This window comes from Macaca nemestrina, chromosome 17 (genome assembly GCF_043159975.1).
Source record: "Macaca nemestrina isolate mMacNem1 chromosome 17, mMacNem.hap1, whole genome shotgun sequence".
Taxonomy (NCBI): domain Eukaryota; kingdom Metazoa; phylum Chordata; class Mammalia; order Primates; family Cercopithecidae; genus Macaca; species Macaca nemestrina.
In genome coordinates this window covers 50,395,476-50,412,869 of record NC_092141.1, presented here as the reverse complement: position 1 = coordinate 50,412,869, position 17,394 = coordinate 50,395,476, and the positions used below count along the sequence as shown (strand labels likewise).

The following is a 17,394-nucleotide window of genomic DNA, read 5'->3' as shown; positions in this document are numbered from 1 at the left end:
GGGTGAAATCCATGTGTAAACTAGCCCAGTAGAAATAAGGTGTTATACAGACAATTGCACTGTTGAATCTCTAGAGACAGAGTTAAGGAAAAATGCACTTTCAGAAAGCTTTGGCGACTAACGACCTGAGTTCTCCAACGCCAAGGCTGGAAGTTTGGAGAGCTTGAAACAAGTAAATTACTATTAATATCATAATTTTCAGTTCCCTTTTAAGAAATGAGAGTAACACCACTTTCTTCACAGAATCAAGTGAGAGAACGTATGCAAAGGAACTTATCACTTGGTAGGTATTTGAGGCTCCCTCTGCCCGAAAACTACTTATTCAAAGACTGTCTACAACGAAAGGTGTTCACAGTGTGGTGTCTTTCAAAACATACGCTAAGGCAAGGAACAGATAAGGAAACGGAAGTACATCCAACTGGGATCCAAGCAACCCAAGTGGGAACCAACAGCTAGACTTGGAGATGTCTTAGCTCACTCTTAACCACGTGAGGGTAGGGTATCCAGCCAATAAAGACATTCAGAGTTGGAGAGCGGGCGAGTGGAGTGTCCTTTCGACTCCGCGGACTCGACGGGAGGGACCCTGCAATGCTTAATTAGAACCGGTTGCCATGGAGACAGTCTCTAGGCAGCGTGGGCTGAGCTCTCGGTAGAAATAAAGGGTGGGCCGCCGCTGGACCCTGCGCGCGCCCGCCACCAACTTTCCCTCCAGATCCGAGAGGGGCGGCGCGCTCCACCCCCGGGCCGCGCACGTCCGTGCTCGGCGGCGCGCACGCTTGCGGGAGCCCTCTCCAGGCAACCTAGTGCTGATCGCTCGTGCCGGTGCGGCCGTTAACCGCCCTTGCAGGAGCCCGAGGCTCAAAAGCAGCCCCTTACCCTTCCTGAGCTTCCCCCAACCCCTTTCCCGGTCTGTCCCGGGGCATGAGCAGCGATGGCCGGCTGCATCCCTGAGGAGAAAACTTACCGGCGCTTCCTGGAGCTATTCCTGGGCGAGTTTCGCGGACCGTGCGGCGGCGGCGAGCCGGAGCCGGAGCCGGAACCCGAACCCGAACCCGAACCCGAACCCGAGTCCGAGCCTGAGCCCGAACCTGAACTGGTAGAAGCTGAGGCGGCCGAGGCTTCGGTAGAGGAACCCGGGGAGGAGGCGGCCACGGTAGCCGCGACGGAAGAGGGGGACCAGGAGCAAGACCCGGAGCCCGAGGAGGAAGCGGTGGAAGAGGAGGCGGTGGCGGCGGTTGAGGGTGAGGTGGAGGAGGAGGCAGCGACGACGGCGGCGGCAGCCCCGGGGCACTCGGCCGTGCCGCCGCCGCCGCCGCAGCCCCAGCTACCGCCTTTGCCCCCGCTCCCGCGGCCGCTGTCAGAGCGCATCACCCGCGAGGAGGTGGAGGGCGAGAGCCTGGACCTGTGCCTGCAGCAGCTCTACAAATAGTTAAGTAGCTGGGCTCGGCTGGGGGTGGGCCCGCGGTCCCCACCGCGCCGGCCTCGGACGCGGCTCCCTCGGCCCCTCAAACTGCTCTCTTTTCTGCTTGTCTCCCCCGCACCCGCGCCCGCCGCCGCTAAAAGCGCCCCCGCTGCTCGGACCCGGGCGGTCGGCTGAGAGCTGCCCACGCCCGCCTCGGCCCCCACGCCTCCTGCCTGGCCCTGGAGCCGCTCTCCTGAGCCCCCGCGCCTTCCCGCTGGGCCCGGGCCCCTCATCCCACTTCACCTCGGCCCCCAGCGTCTAGCTCCACTTCACACAACCTTTCCCTTTCCTGACTGGAAAGGTCCTTCCTCCCAGGCTTGAGCTCCCTCTTCTTCCCAGCTCCCTTCTTTCTCCCGGAGGTTTCCTCCCACCCCAGTCTGTCTTTTCCCGGGCAGAGTGCCTTGTTGTTTGGCGGCAGAGACGCGACTCCTTTCTAGTCTGAGCTGCGAGGTGCCTCCTGCGTAACTGCAACAACAATGATGATTTTCCCGGCCCCATATCCAGATGAGAGACTGGAGTAGATTTTCCGTCAGGTGCTCAATGTTGAAAGCGAAGGGCTTTTTAGATGTTTCCATACAGGGGAGCCTAGTCTCTTAGTTTAGACATTTGACATTTCATAATTGAGGGAGGTGGGAAGGAGTTGAGAGGGAAGGGTAAGCAAAATTTTGCAAGCGAGCCTTCGGGTGAAAGAGCCGTAATTCATTAAAGTGGAAAAGTCAGGCTGTTTTGATTAAACTGCAATTAGGTGCAGTATTTTCAGTCCATTAAGTAGATGGGGTGGGGTGGGGAGAAAGCAGATGGCTTAGCTACACAGATGAAAGTCTAAAATAGAAAGGTCAAGGCTTTGCCTTTCATCCCAGTTCTGGTTTTTATAGGCCTGAAATAGAAACGGTTTACAATTGCGTTTTTTAATGGAATTGTTAAATAATGACAGAGGAGAATACTAGTAAGTCTCTGAAAACATTGGTAAACCTGAGAAGTCTTTTGCCATTCAGCTGATAGTTGTAATGAAAGGTGTTACTCTGGCCACCCAGAAAGTTTACTACTGCAAGATTCACTGTAATTAAGTTCAAACTCACTTTTGGGATTTTCTCAAAAGCCTAAATAAAAGAAGGGCCTGGAAAATAAACCTGTTTTGTCTTCATCCAAGCTAATAGACACCTGATCAAATCATTCTCCTGTTAAAGCAGCAGTTTATCAATAGGGGAAAATCATTTAACAAATCTATAGAAATGGACTGTGTTGATGTCTCAGAATATAAGGTATCTAAAATTTAATTTCTAAATACTGTTCAATTACAGTTTTATCTTCAATTAGAAAGGTAATAATGCTTTTTGAGAAACGTAAAATATAAAATGGCGTGTAATACCACCACCCAGAGATAAACAGTATTAACATTTTAGAGTATATCTGGTCTTTGTAAACTATCATAGAAAAGGGCTTCTGAGATGTAATTTTTTACACTATTTAAAGATAAAGCTTCCTGCTTAAAATAAAATGGAAATGTTTATTAAAGGAATTTATCTTAGCAGCAGACTAGCCCTATCTTGACAGTTAATTCTTACCTTTACAAATGCAGTTTGCAGAATTAAACACAATGCAAACTTTAGAGAATGTCCAAATAAGGTCATTAGTTTAGTACAACCCTGAACATTTGCCATGTAAGAAGGTTTTGTTTTGTTTTGTTTTGTTTTTAATGAAACTTAAAGATGGTGGCAAGGGGATACGTGTTTTTTCATATAGAAGGGGTAAGTGGCCGGAGCGGTAGCTCACTCCTGTAATTCCAGCTTTTTGGGAGGCCGAAGTGGCAGATCATGAGGTCAAGAGTTCGAGACCAGCCTGACCAACATGGTGAAACTGCGTCTCTACTGAAAATACAAAAATTAGCTGGGCGTGGTGTCGCGCGCCTGTAATCCCAGCTACTCAGGAGGCTGAGGTATGAGAATCGCTTGAACCGGAGAGGTGGAGGTTGCAGTGAGCCTAGATTGAGCCAGTGCACTCCAGCCCGGGTGACACAGCGAGACTCTGTCTCAAAAAAAAAAAAAAAAAAAAGCAAGATAATTTTGATATAGGTATAAACTAGAAAAAACTGAAATGATAAAATGGCCATCTAGTTGAGAACAGAAGTTTGGATTTGAAATAAAACTAGCAAAATTAAAGTTGGAAAACATTTCACCTTAAATCAGAGATTTCATCATTTATATTGTGTTTTGTACAGACGCTGTTAATGTATTTTTATTTAGATATAAAATGGTTGGCTTGTTCATGTAAAGTATCTTTAAGGTCTTTAACATGTTAAAAAAAACAGTTTTTGCTGGACGCGGTGGCTCATGCCTGTAATCCTAGCAGTTTGGGAGGCTGAGGCGGGCCGATCACCTGTTTGAGACCAGCCTGTCCAACATGGCAAAACCCTGTCTCTACTAAAAACACAAAAATTAGCTGGACCTGGTGGCGCATGCCTGTAATCCCAGCTACTCAAAAGGCTGAGCCACAACAATCGCTTGAACCCAGGAGGCGGAGGTTGCAGTGAGCCAAGATCCTACTGCTGTCCATTCCAGCCTGGGTGACAGAACAAGACCTTGTCCCCCCACCTTCCACTCCCCCACCAAAATAAAATAAAAAATAAAAACACATTTAGCTGGGCATGGTGGCATGCACCTGTAGTCCCAGCTACTTGGGGAGCTGAAGTGGGAGGCTTGCCTGAGCACAGGAGGTTGAGGCTGCAGTGAGCCACTGTACTCCAGCATGGGTGACAGTGAGACTTTGTCTCAAAAAAAAAAAAAAAAGGTACCTATGTTTTACTCCTTTCTCCAAATTTAAATCCCCCAAGAGATTAAAATAATTTCAATGACAATCTGAGAATTTCTGAGGTTAAGGAGAGACTGTCCTTTGAAAAGGTGGAAGCAAGAGATTTTATAACTTTGAGATAATTTGTAAATAAGGGTATAACTGATCTTACAGGAGATGTGAATATAGGGCTATCTGTCTAGTTTATATAGGTCAATATTTTGTATTTAATTTCTCTGTACAATACTAGAGATAACATATTTGTTTTAATCCAGAAGAAACAAATATTCTGAAGTCTTTTTTTTTTGAGACGGAATCTCGCCCTGTCATCCAGGCTGGAGTGCAGTGGCTTGATCTCAGCTCACTGCAAGCTCTGCCTCCTGGGTTCACGCCATTCTCCTGCCTCAGCCTCCCCAGTAGCTGGGACTACAGGCGCCCGCCACCACACCCGGCTAATTTTTTGTATTTTTAGTAGAGACAGGATTTCACCATGTTAGCCAGGATGGTCTCGATCTTCTGTCCTTGTGATCCAGCCGCCTTGGCCTCCCAAAGTGCTGGGATTACAGGTGTGAGCCACTGCGCCCGGCCCTGAAGTCTTTTTTCTTTCCATTTTTTACCAGTAGACTATGAGACGAAGATGAAGTCGTTATTAGAGCTATATTGTCATCATATTTTCAGAACAGTTGTTTCCTCAGTTATTCATTTAGTCTGAGTTGGATTTCCCAAGGGGGAAACCAGTATCCCAAGAGTCTGGCAAAGTTAAGTAGTTCCAGATGGCTTGCAGTAATAATGAGGGTGGACACTTTAAACATGTCTTGGAAAAGAAAATCGCTGGTTATAGAGGCTAATAATTCAGTTACATTGAATTGTGTGAATCATTAATGACTTTGGATTAGGTCAGAAAATCATTAAACTTTATCTAATTTACAAATATATAAATGGGAAAATATATGGATGCATGTTATATAATACCTATTTTTAAATTGCACATTTTTTCTCATTCAAAAATAATAAACATTCACATTTAAATAAAGGAGTGGAGAACATTCACATAAGCAAAAAGAGGAAAAATACCACTCATTGTTAATCATGCTTTCCAGGTTTTTCTCCTGCTTCTCAGGTTACCCCACTTCTTCTCTGTGAGCTTTTAATATTCTGCCTACCCCTTTAATGTTGGTGTTCTGTCCTTGACCTTCTCTTGTCTGGTTGACTTATTTGTCCCTAGTCAATATCAGTCTCTCACATGACTTCAGTTATTGTAGTTATGCTAAAGGCTCCTGACTCTATCTTCATTCTTGCTTTGATTGCTGGAACAGCTTTACCTAGATGTCAAAATTTCCTCAGATTAAACTGTCTAAAACAGAATTCTGTCCTCCAACCCTCTTTACTGCCCCCAAAACAAACAAAACTAAAACCTGATACTCTTTCTGGTAGGTCCATCCCTGACTTCTCCTTTCATCTCTCACATTCAGTCAAATCTTGTTAATTCTACCTTGTAAATATCTCTTAAATATGTCTTTCTCCATTCCCACTGTCATTGTCGTCTCTTGCCAGTCTTACCCTTCTGCAATATATTTTCCCCAGTGTAGACAAAATGCTTAATTGTCACACTGGTTAAACATTTTTACCCTTTACCCAGAGTTAGCCAAACTGTAAGGTTAAGGGCACAGTCTTCCATACTGCCAAGTCTGCCCAAGACTTCTGATCCTATTGTAAGGGGTTAGGGTGCAACTACAAATTTCAAATGAAGAGGCTACACAAGACCATCCTCCCTTCTGACATCAACTTCCTGTTTGGGGGTTTCCCCAAACCATCCTCAGGTTCAGTAATGCACTAGAAAAACTCATAGAAGTCACTGAAAGCTATTATACTTAGGGATACAGTTCATTACAAAGACAAGCTACAAATTAGAACCAAAGGAAGAAAGATGCCTAGGGTATAGTCGAAGAGAGTTGTTGGAGATACGAAACTTCCATTTTTCTCAGGGAACATACCTTCCATACCCTCCCAGCATGAATGTATGGATGTATGGAAATATATACAGGGTATTGCCCACCCAAGAAATTCACCTAAACTTTGGTGTGTATAGAGTTTGTGTTTTGTTTTTTAAAGAGATGGGGTCTCACTGTATTGCCTACACTGGATTCAAACTCCTGGCTCAAATGATCCTCTTACCTCAGCAGAGTTTTCATTGAGATTTATTGATTGATTGCATGGTTGAACTCAGTTTCCAGTCTACCCTCTCCAGAGGTTAGGCTCATACTATGTGGTTCAAGAGACCCATCATGAATAGTAAGAGTACTCATATTACTCCAGAAATTCCAGGGGTTTAGAGGCTACCTCCCAGGAGCTGGAGGCAACATCTGGACCTCTCTTTGGACAAGGTTAAATTTTTTACTACATATCCTTCATCACCTATCTCTCCTTTGCCCTCTAGATAAAATCCAAAAGTAAGGACTTATAATCTTACTTCATTAATCTTATTTCTGGAATCACTATCCACCCACTTCATCCCAATTCTACTCCTCCAGAAACTCCACTTCAGCTATATTAAACGAATATATTTGTTTGAATGTATTGTGTTCTCTTTTGCCTCTGTACCTTTGCATATAGTATATTTTTCCCTCTGCTTGGAATACTGTGTTCCCCCAAAAGCCACTCCCAACACAATCCAATCTCTTACCCATTTTTTAGTTCTCTGTTTAACACTCTTCCTTGAGGAAGCCTTTGTTTACCGTCCTCACACTCATAATGAGTTAGGGGTCCCTTCTGTGTTCCTTTCCATAATACCCAATGCCATTCTTCTTGGAAGTACTTGGTTTATTTTATTATTTTTTGTCAACAAATATTTATATCTCTTGTCACTAGACCAGAGGTCTCCAAAGTGATTTGCACCTAAAATACTTCATTGGGGCAAAGGAAGAAAACTTTAGAATCTGTTTATTTGTATATAACATATGAAATTAAGTGCTATTAATATTTGACATATTTATTGAGATTGGCAACTTGTTCTGTATGATGACTGATTTCATGTGAAGCATAGTAAGTGAGGTATTCTGAGGGAGTGCAAATTCCACAGCTCATGGGGGTTGACTGTGGCATCCTTTCTCCAATTTTTAGGCCATTATTATTATAGTTTATCTGTACCTGAGTAATGGATTTATGGATTATATTTTGCGGTTTTAACAAAATTAACCCTCATGAAATGGAAAATTGGCTTTAAAAGTTCCTGTGAAGATGGCCAGGCTTGGTGACTCATTCCTCTAACCCCAGCACTTTGGGAGGCTGAGGCAGGCAGATTGCTTGAGTCTTGGAGTTTGAGACCAGACTGGGCAACATGACAAAACCTCATCTTTACAAATAAAGTATAAAACTTAGCTCAGCTACTCAGGAGGCTGAGATGGGAGGACTGCTTGAGCCCAGGAGGTTGAGGTTGCAGTGAACCATGATCATGTCACTGCACTCCAGCCTGGGTAACAGAGTGAGACCTTGTTTAAAAAAAAAAGTTTCTATGACAAAATCATGGGTTAAACATAATATTGATAATGCAAGTGTAAGAAACATAAAAGTTAAGAGCTTATAATTCTCCCACCCTTACTTATTACATATTAATTTGTATGGTCAACATATGTGTTTTAAAAATTGGTTTTGGTAACTAGCTATTTTGAGGTTAAACTTAAAAAAAAAACTCATGTTGATAGATGTAGATCTAGTTCTTTCATTGTAGCTACTATATATCATTCTATAGTATGATTATACTATGATTTATCCAATCTCCTATTGATGGACATGTCAGTTGTTTTTAATTTTTTTTATTTTATTTTTTATTTTTATTTTTTTGTATTTATTTATTTATTTTCTTTTTGAGACGGAGTCTCGCTCTCTTGCCCAGACTGGAGTGCAGTGGTGTGATCTCGGCTCACTGCAAGCTCCACTTCCCAGGTTCACGCCATTCTCCTGCCTCAGCCTCCTGCGTAGCTGGGACTACAGGTGCCCACCACCACACCCGGCTAATTTTTTGTATTTTTTAGTAGAGACAGGGTTTCACTGTGTTAGCCAGGATGGTCTTGATCTCCTGACCTCGTGATCCGCCCGCCTCAGCCTCCCAAAGTGCTGGGATTACAGGCTTGAGCCACTGCGCCTGGCTGTTTTTAATTTTTACACGTATATTAAGTTAATACTGACTGCTCTAATGGATACATCCCAAAATCTCAAAGGCTTAACATAATTTTAGTTTATTTCTTGCCCATATAGAGTTCCTTCAGTGGAGAAGGAGGAGCTGTGTTCTGTGAAGTCATTAAGGAACCCAGGCTGATGGAGACTCTGTCATTTTTAACCTGTGGTTTCCAACGTTGCTCTAGGTATCAACATTCATCCAGTGAACATAAGAGAGTGGAGAATGGTGTTTGGAGGTTTTTAAGGGCCAGTCCTTAGAAGTAGCATATATCACTTCTGTTCATTTTCCATTGGCTATAATTCAAGTCATATGACACAACCTGGGACCTACATTTCCTAAAAAAGGGGGCTGGGAAATGAATTGCTGACTTGGCAGTTAATTCCAAGAAACAACTCTACATTATGGAAAAAGAGTACAAAATCTTGGTGGGTGGCTTGGTGGCCTCTGCCCTACAGATAATGCTAGTTTGGACATGTCTCCTTGTGCGTATGTTCATAGGTTTCTTGGATATGTTTCTAGAAGTGGAAATGTCAGATTGATATAAGTACATTTTAAATTTATTAGGCATTGCCAGATTGTTTTGTCCAGCAGTACTGTATGAGGAGTCTGGTTCCTCTAAGTTCTTGCTACCATTTGAACTGCCATACTGTGAAGCTTGTATTTTAACCCAGTTGTGTGCCATTATTGCTACTGAACCATGTAGGAAAGAATGCTTATAGCTGAGTGTAATCTTGATTTAGGGCATTTTAGAAGAGGGGAAACTGCCTAAAGGTCTAAACTGCCTAAAGTCCAGTAGGAATATAATATGAGCCACATATAGTTTAAAATTTTCTGTTAACCACCTTTTTAAAATTAAAAAGAAACAGGTTAATTTAATTTTAAAATGTATTTTAACTCAATATATCCAAAATATTATTATTGCAACATATAATCCATATTAAAATTTTTTTTTTTTTTTTTTTTTTTGAGACAGAGTCTCGCTCTGTCACCCAGGCTGTAGTGCAGTGGCCGGATCTCAGCTCACTGCAAGCTCCGCCTCCCGGGTTCACACCATTCTCCTGCCTCAGCCTCCCGAGTAGCTGAGACTACAGGCGCCCGCCACCTCGCCCGGCTAGTTTTTTGTAATTTTTTTTTTTAGTAGAGACGGGGTTTCACCGTGTTAGCCAGGATGGTCGCGATCTCCTGACCTCGTGATCCGCCCGTCTCGGCCTCCCAAAGTGCTGGGATTACAGGCCTGAGCCACCGCGCCCAGCCTAAAATATTATTAATAAAATATTTTATATTTTTATACCAAGTTTTTAAAATCCTGTATGTACTTTACACTTACAGGACATCCCAATTTGGTGTATCACATTTCAAATACTTAATAATTATATGGGGCTAATGGCTACCACAACAAACAATTTAGGTTTAGATTTGCTATTTTTTAAGAAAACCACAATTACAACAACAAAAACTTTAATTCCATAACACATATCTAACAATTTTTAATTAATATTTAAAATTAATGAGGAAATACAACATTTCATTATTACATCAGAGACTGGCATTTCATATTGACATCAGAGCCACTTAGCTGGGCACAGTGCCTCACCCCTGTAGTCCCAGCACTTTGGGAGCCAGCCTGTTGCCCAGGCTGGAGTGCAGTGGCGTGAACACAGCTTACTGCAGCCTCAAACTTCTGGGCTCAAGGGGTCGTCCTGCCTCAGCCTTTCAAGTAGCTGGCACTACAGGTGTGTGCTGTCATGCCTGGCTAGTTTCTTCTATTTTGTTTTTTTTTGTTTGTTTTTGAAACAGACTCTTGCTCTGTTACCCGGGCTGGAATGCAGTGGCTCAATCATGGCTCATTGCATCCTTGACTTCCCAGGCTCCCGAGTCGCTGGGACTACAAGCACATGCCACCATGCTCGGCTAATTTTTCTATTTTTTTGTAGAGATGAGGGTTCACTGTGTTAGCCAGGCTGGTTTTGAACTCCTGGCCTCAAGTGATCTGTCCACCTCAGCCTCCCAAAGTGCTAGAATTGCAGGTGTGAGCCACCACGCCCAGCCTACTGGTTGTTTTCTTTCCAGGTTTTTATAGGCCTATTCTCATCATCTTCTTTCTCTTTATTATTATTTTCCTTTTCTGCTCTCCCATGAAAGGTAGAGGATAAGGGAAGAAAGAGAAGAAAGTATTCCATTCCCACATCCCTTTAGGTTGGCTTCTTATTTTATGTTTTTGTTTGTGCATTTGTTTTGCTTTGTTAACATTTTCAATTAGCTATAGAAATGTTTGCAATTCTTATTACTGATTAGCATTCCAAAACTTTGTAATGAACTTTTTTTTTTTTTTTTTTTTTTGAGACAGAGTCTCGCTCTATCACCAAGCTGGAGTGCAGTGACACAATCTCTGCTCACTGCAACCTCCGACTTCCGGGTTCAAGTGATCCTTTTGCCTCAGTCTCCTGAGTAGCTGGGATTACAGGCATGTGTCACCATGCCCAGCTAATTTTTGTATTTTTGGTAGAGACAGGTTTTCACCATGTTGCCCAGGATGGTCTCGAACTCTTGACCTTGTGATCCTCCTGCCTTGACCTCCCAAAGTGCTGGAATTACAGGTGTGAGACACCACGCCTGGCCATTTTTCATGGATTTAAAAGAGTATCCTCATGTGAATTCTTTGAGAATATTGTGAACAATGACTGACAAGTTTGAAGAATAATACGATATGAAGAGTAATGAACTGTTTAAAAGATTGAGAGTAGCCTTAATTTTTCATGTATATTTTCACTTAATACTCTCTGGTGTATAGCTCTGAGAAAGACTGGTTCATTACTACCTACCGTAGTTTAAGAAAGAAAAAGAACCAAAACAATAATTGCCTGGTTAGAAGTATCAAAGATAGTTTTTTTCCTGGTGACTTGATTCCATAATGATTTTTAAGATAACTATAGAAACATTACTATTATCGTCTTTTATGGATTAAAGTATTTAAACTGCTCTTTACCACAAAGGACAACCTCTGGTTTTTGATATTTTTGCAATTTCTTTTTTTTTTTTTTTTTTTCCGAGATGGAATATCCTGTTACCCAGGCTGGAGTGCAGTGGCCCAATCTCGGCTCACTGCAACCTCCACCTCCCAAGTTCAAGTGATCCTCCCGCCTCAGCCTCCCATGTAGCTGGGATTACAGGTGTGCGCTACCATGCCTGGCTAATTTTTGTGTTTTAGTAGAAGCGAAGTTTCACCATGTTGGCCAGGCTGGTCTAGAACTCCTGACCTCACGTCATCCACCCGCCTTGGCCTCCCAAAGTGCTGAGATTACAGGCACGAACCACTGCACCCAGCCTATTTTTGTAATTTCTGTTTTGTTTTTGTTTTTGAGATGGAGTCTCACTCTGCTGCCCAGGCTGAAGTGCAGTGGCACGATCTTGGCTCACTGCAACCTCCGCCTCCCAGGTTCAAGTGATTCTCCTGACTCAGCCTCCTGAGTAGCTTGGATTACAGATCTGAGCCACCACGCCTGGCTAATTTTTGTATTTTTAGTAGAGACAGGGTTTCACCATGTTGGTCAGGCTGGTCTCAAACTCCCGACCTCATGTTCTGCCCACCTCAGCCTCCCAAAGTGCTGGGATTACAGGCGTGAGCCACTGTGCCCGGCCTGTAATTTCTTATTCACATTTTTTCTATGTTGTGAATCTAAATACAAAAACTAAAATACTAATAAGCCTGTTTTTTTTTTTTTGAGAAGTATATTGTAGCTAACCTCCACCTCTGCATAAGAAAAACAAAAAATAAAATATAAGTCCTTAAGGTGATATGTGTTTTTAGAAAAAAAAATATATGTATATATATTTGTGTGTATGCGTGTATCTATATACACACACATAGTAAAAATACTAAAAGGCTAAAATGCTAAAGGGCAATAATTAGGTTGTAAACACGTTCTTTATGGACTCTAACATGTTATTACATAAATATGAGATGACAATCATTAAATTAAGCTATCACTGATTTTGCAAAAGGAATGATCTCTTAAGTTCTGGGATTTGATTTCTGGCAACTCTGAATATTTATTAGTTCAAACTGGTTTAAGGCAGCTTATAAATAGTTTCGTTTATTACTTGGAAAGATATTGGTCCTATTATTCACAATATACTTATATATAATCACAGAAACAAAAATATTTTCAACTTTTTCGGAGTCATGTGGAAGTTAACTATACATCTAGAAAAAATTTTCAGTGTTTTAAAACAAAAACAGTTTTGCATCTATAATAAAAACCCTTTGCCCAGGGTATTTTCTGATCTTGGATTGATAAATATCTTTCTGTAGTAGTTAACAATGTAAACTTGCAGAAGGTCAGCATTGTCTACACTCAAAATAACAATTGTACAAGTGTGAATAGTAGATAACTGTTCCTGTTTCTCTTGCTGCTGTGTACTATATTGTACTAAACTATATAAACTTGTTTAGGCATTGTTTTATATTTATTACCTCTTTTAATCACCATAAAAATATATGATAAAGATTTTTTATCATTAACCTGTTTTGCAGATGAAAAAGCTGAGGCACATAGAATTGTTTAAAGAACAAGTTTTCACCATCAGCAGTGTCACCAGGACATTAAGACTAGGCAGTCAGACTTGAGAGATTATAATTATGATGTTCATTTTATGATTCTTATGCTACATTACAAACATTTCCTACAGGGAAAAATTTCAATGCAAATGTAGAAATTGAATTTTGATTACTGCCATTTGCTTAGCTCAGGCTTTTATCACTTCTTGCCTTGCTTACTTTAGTAGCCTCCCAACAAATTTCCCTGCCACTGGTCTTTTTTCCTTTTAATCTAGCTTCACTGGATTTTCCAGCATTATTGAACTCACTGTGGTTCTTTCTATAAATTATTTATTTATTTATTTATTTAGAGATGGAGTTTTGCTCTTATTGCTCAGGCTGGAGTACAATGGCACGATCTTGGCTCACCACAACCTCCGCCTCCCAGGTTCAAGCGATTCTCCTGCCTCAGGCTCCCGAGTAGCTGGGATTACAGGCATATGCCAACACACCAGGCTAATTTTGTATTTTTAGTAGAGACGGTGTTTCTCCATGTTGGTCAGGCTGGTCTTGAACTCATGACCTCAGGTGATCCACCTGCCTCGGCCTCCCAAAGTGTTGGGATTACAGGCGTGAGCCACCATGCCCAGCCTAAAATTTATACCTATTTATTTACTTATAGACAGAGTTTCACTCTGTTACCCAGGCTGGAGTGCAGTGGTGTGATCTTGGCTCACTGCAGCCTCCACCTCCCAGGTTCAAACGATTCTCCTGCCTCAGCCTCCCAAGTAGCTGGGATTATAGGTGCCTGCCACCACGCCCAGCTAATATTTTGTATTTTTAGTAGACACAGGGTTTTACCATGTTGGCCAGGCTGGTCTCGAACTCCTGGCCTCAAGTGATCCGCCCACCTCAGCCTCCGAAAGTGCTAGGACTACAAGCATGAGCCACTGTGCCCTGCTATTTTTTAAAATAGAGATAGGGTCTCCCTATGTTACCCAGGCTGGTCTCAAATTCCTGGGCTCAAGTGATCCACCCACCTTGGCCTCCCAAAGTGCTAGGATTGTAGGTATGAGCTACCTTGCCTGGCCCTTACCCTGATTCTCTAAAGATATCATGTTATTTCCTGTCTTTCTGCCTTTGTAGATGCTGTTTCTTCTCCAAGGAGCATCCGCTTCCTTGACTAACTAGAATAAACCTTCCTTTGGAGGCGGATAGGGTGGTTGGATTTTTATTTTATCTTCCACTCAAAAAAGTATCTTGTTCAGGCATTACCTGTAGATAAAGAGCCGTCTAAGGGTTTTGCACCAAATATTTCTCTAAACTCTTTATCTCTAATGAAAGAAAAGAAAAAGTTAACAATTATTGCTGTTTATTTTTATTTTTATTTTATTTTATTTTTTGAGACAGAGTTTCACTCTTGTTGCCCAGGCTGGAGTGCAATGGCACAGTATCAGCTCACCACAACCTCTGCCTCCTGGGTTCAAGCGATTCTCCTGCCTCAGCCTCCCACGTAGCTGAGATTACAGGCATATGCCACTATGCCTGGCTAATTTTGTATTTTCAGTAGAGATGGGGTTTCTCCATGTTGGTCAGGCTGGTCTTGAACTCTCGACCTCAGGTGTTCTGCCTGCCTCGGCCTCCCAAAGTACTGGGATTACAGGTGTGAGCCAATGCGCCCAGCCTATTGCTGTTTATTAAAAACATAATTTAGAATCCAGAAATTCTTTAAACAATAGACTGAAAAAAATGGTTCACAACTTGGTATATGGCTTATAACAATGGCAAAAATTTAAAAATACATTATTTTTCACTTACTAAGATGCCTGGAGATATTTTTTTCCATTTAGTACTTGACTAATCTTGCAATCTGTTTAAATTTTTCATTTTCACTATTATTTAAATAACTGAAGATACCTATCTTCTATATAATTTTAATTCCTAATGCAGCCGTCATCTACTCAACAAATGTCTCCTTTGGAAAGAAATCCTGTATCTTTTTTTTTCCCTTTAAGTAAAAAGAGAGACTGGGCTCAGTGGCTCCCGCCTGTAATTCCAGCACTTTGGGAGGTCAAGGTGGGCGGCGGATTGCTAGAGCTACCAAGTTTGAGACCAACCTGGGCAACATGACAAAACCCTGTCTTTACAAAAAAATACAAAAATTAGCTGGGCATGGCGGTGCATGCCTGTAGTCCCAGCTACTCGGGAGGCTGAGGTGGGAGGATGATCTGAACCCGGGAGGCTGCCCTGAGCCCGGGAGGTGGAGGTTGCAGTGAATCAAGATTGCACCACTACACTCCAGCCTGAGTGACACAGCCAGACCTTGTCTCAAAAAATACATATATAAATGAAAAGAAGGCCGGGCGCGGTGGCTCAAGCCTGTAATCCCAGCACTTTGGGAGGCCGAGGCGGGCGGATCACAAGGTCAGGAGATCGAGACCACAGTGAAACCCCGTCTCTACTAAAAATACAAAAAATTAGCCGGGCGCGGTGGCGGGCGCCTGTAGTCCCAGCTACTCAGGAGGCTGAGGCAGGAGAATGGTGGGAACCCGGGAGGCGGAGCTTGCAGTGAGCCGAGATCGCACCACTGTACTCCAGCCTGGGCAACAGCGTGAGACTCCGTCTCAAAAAAAAAAAAAAAAAAAAAAAAAAAAAAAGAAAAGAAATATTTTTGTTTAGTTTGCAATCTGTATTAATGTCATATATTAAGTATCTGCTCTTTTAGAAGCAATAAAACACATATGGGTCATATAAGCAGTGGATTGGCTGGGTGTGGTGGCTCACGCCTGTAATCCCAGCACTTTGGGAGACAGGCAGGCAGATCACTTGAGGTCAGGAGTTCAAGACCAGCCTGGCCAACGTGGCAAAACCCCATCTCTACTAAAAATACAAAAATTAGATGGGCATGGTGGTACACACTTGTAGTCCCAGCTATTCGGGAGGTTGAGGCAGGAGAATTGCTTGAGCCCAAGAGGTGGACGTTGTAGTGAACTGAGATTGTGCCACTGCACTCCGGCCTGGGTAACAGAGCAAAACTCTATCTAAAAACAAAACAAGGCCGGGCGCGGTGGCTCAAGCCTGTAATCCCAGCACTTTGGGAGGCCGAGATGGGCGGATCACGAGGTCAGGAGATCGAGACCATGCTGGCTAACACGGTGAAACCCCGTCTCTACTAAAAAAATACAAAAAATTAGCCGGGCGAGGTGGCGGGCGCCTGTGGTCCCAGCTACTCGGGAGGCTGAGGCGGGAGAATGGCGTGAACCCAGGAGGCGGAGCTTGCAGTGAGCTGAGATCGGGCCACTGCACTCCAGCCTGGGAGACAGAGCGAGACTCCGTCTCAAAAAAAATAAATAAATAAATAAAAATAAAAATAAAAACAAAACAAAACAAAACAAAAACACACAAAAAAACAGTGGATTATAAATTGACATAAAGCACTGATCACTTGTATTCTATAAGAGTCATGGATTATAACTCTCACCATTGTATCCATATACTGTAACATAGTTTTGGAATCCTCATTGTAAAATCATTATTCCTTTGCATAATGAATTAAAAAATGGCTCAAAGTAAAGATTATCTTTCAGAGGCAGAATTCCATTTTATATATTAAAATACCCAATTTATGTTTAAGTATAATATTAAAGTAAAACTATCCTTGGCTATGAAGGAAAAGAGGAGGAAATAAGACTAATGATATTAGCTTTAGTGCAGGCCTGTAAAAAATACATTGAAGATTAAAATATAATTGAGCTGGGCATGTTAGCATACTCCTTTAGTTCCAGCTACTCCAGAGGAGGAGCAAGAGGATCACTTGAACCCAGGAGATCAAGGCCGTAATATGCTATGACTGCACCTGTGAATAGCCACTGCACTCCAGCCTGGGCAACATAGTGAGACCCCATTTTAAAATTAAACAGGTAAAATATATTGATTATCAAATATAAAATAAAAACATTCTCTCAGATTGAGACCTTACAAATGAATAGCAAAAATTAGTACTTCGGTGTTGTTCAAACCAGCTAATTAAACATCACAATGGAAAAATCTATTAAATATTATATTAAGTAATTAGGATATTTTTATGTTCTTACATAGGTCAAAATTATCAAACCATGAAACTGAATTTTTTCTCACTTCCCCAAGGACTGTAAAAGATTTTTAATTAAGCTTTCTGTATTCAGAATTCCCTTGGTTTTAAGAAGCTTTTTATTTTACTGTAACTTTTCTTTTTTTTTTTTATTAGACGGAGTCTCGTTTTGTCACCAGGCTGGAGTGCAGTGGCGCAATCTCAGCATGCTGCAACCTCTGCCTCCGGGGTTCAAGTGATTCTCCTGCCTCAGTCTCCCAAGTAGGTGGGACTACAGGTGCATGCCACCACGCCCAGCTGATTTTTGTATTTTTAGTAGAGACGGGGTTTCACTATGTTGG

General features: G+C 42.3%; 1 protein-coding gene across 1 annotated transcript in view; it reads left to right on the top strand.

Annotated features, from left to right (window-relative positions):
• The first annotated feature begins 687 nt into the window (after positions 1-687).
• Positions 688-17,394, top strand: part of LOC105476835 (protein phosphatase, Mg2+/Mn2+ dependent 1E) — a 223,638-nt gene continuing 206,931 nt past the window's right edge. The window contains exon 1 of the mRNA XM_011733092.3: positions 688-1,428. Within this exon, the coding sequence (XP_011731394.2) occupies positions 932-1,428 (497 nt within the window). The 5' untranslated portion in view covers positions 688-931. The remainder of the gene's footprint in view (positions 1,429-17,394) is intronic.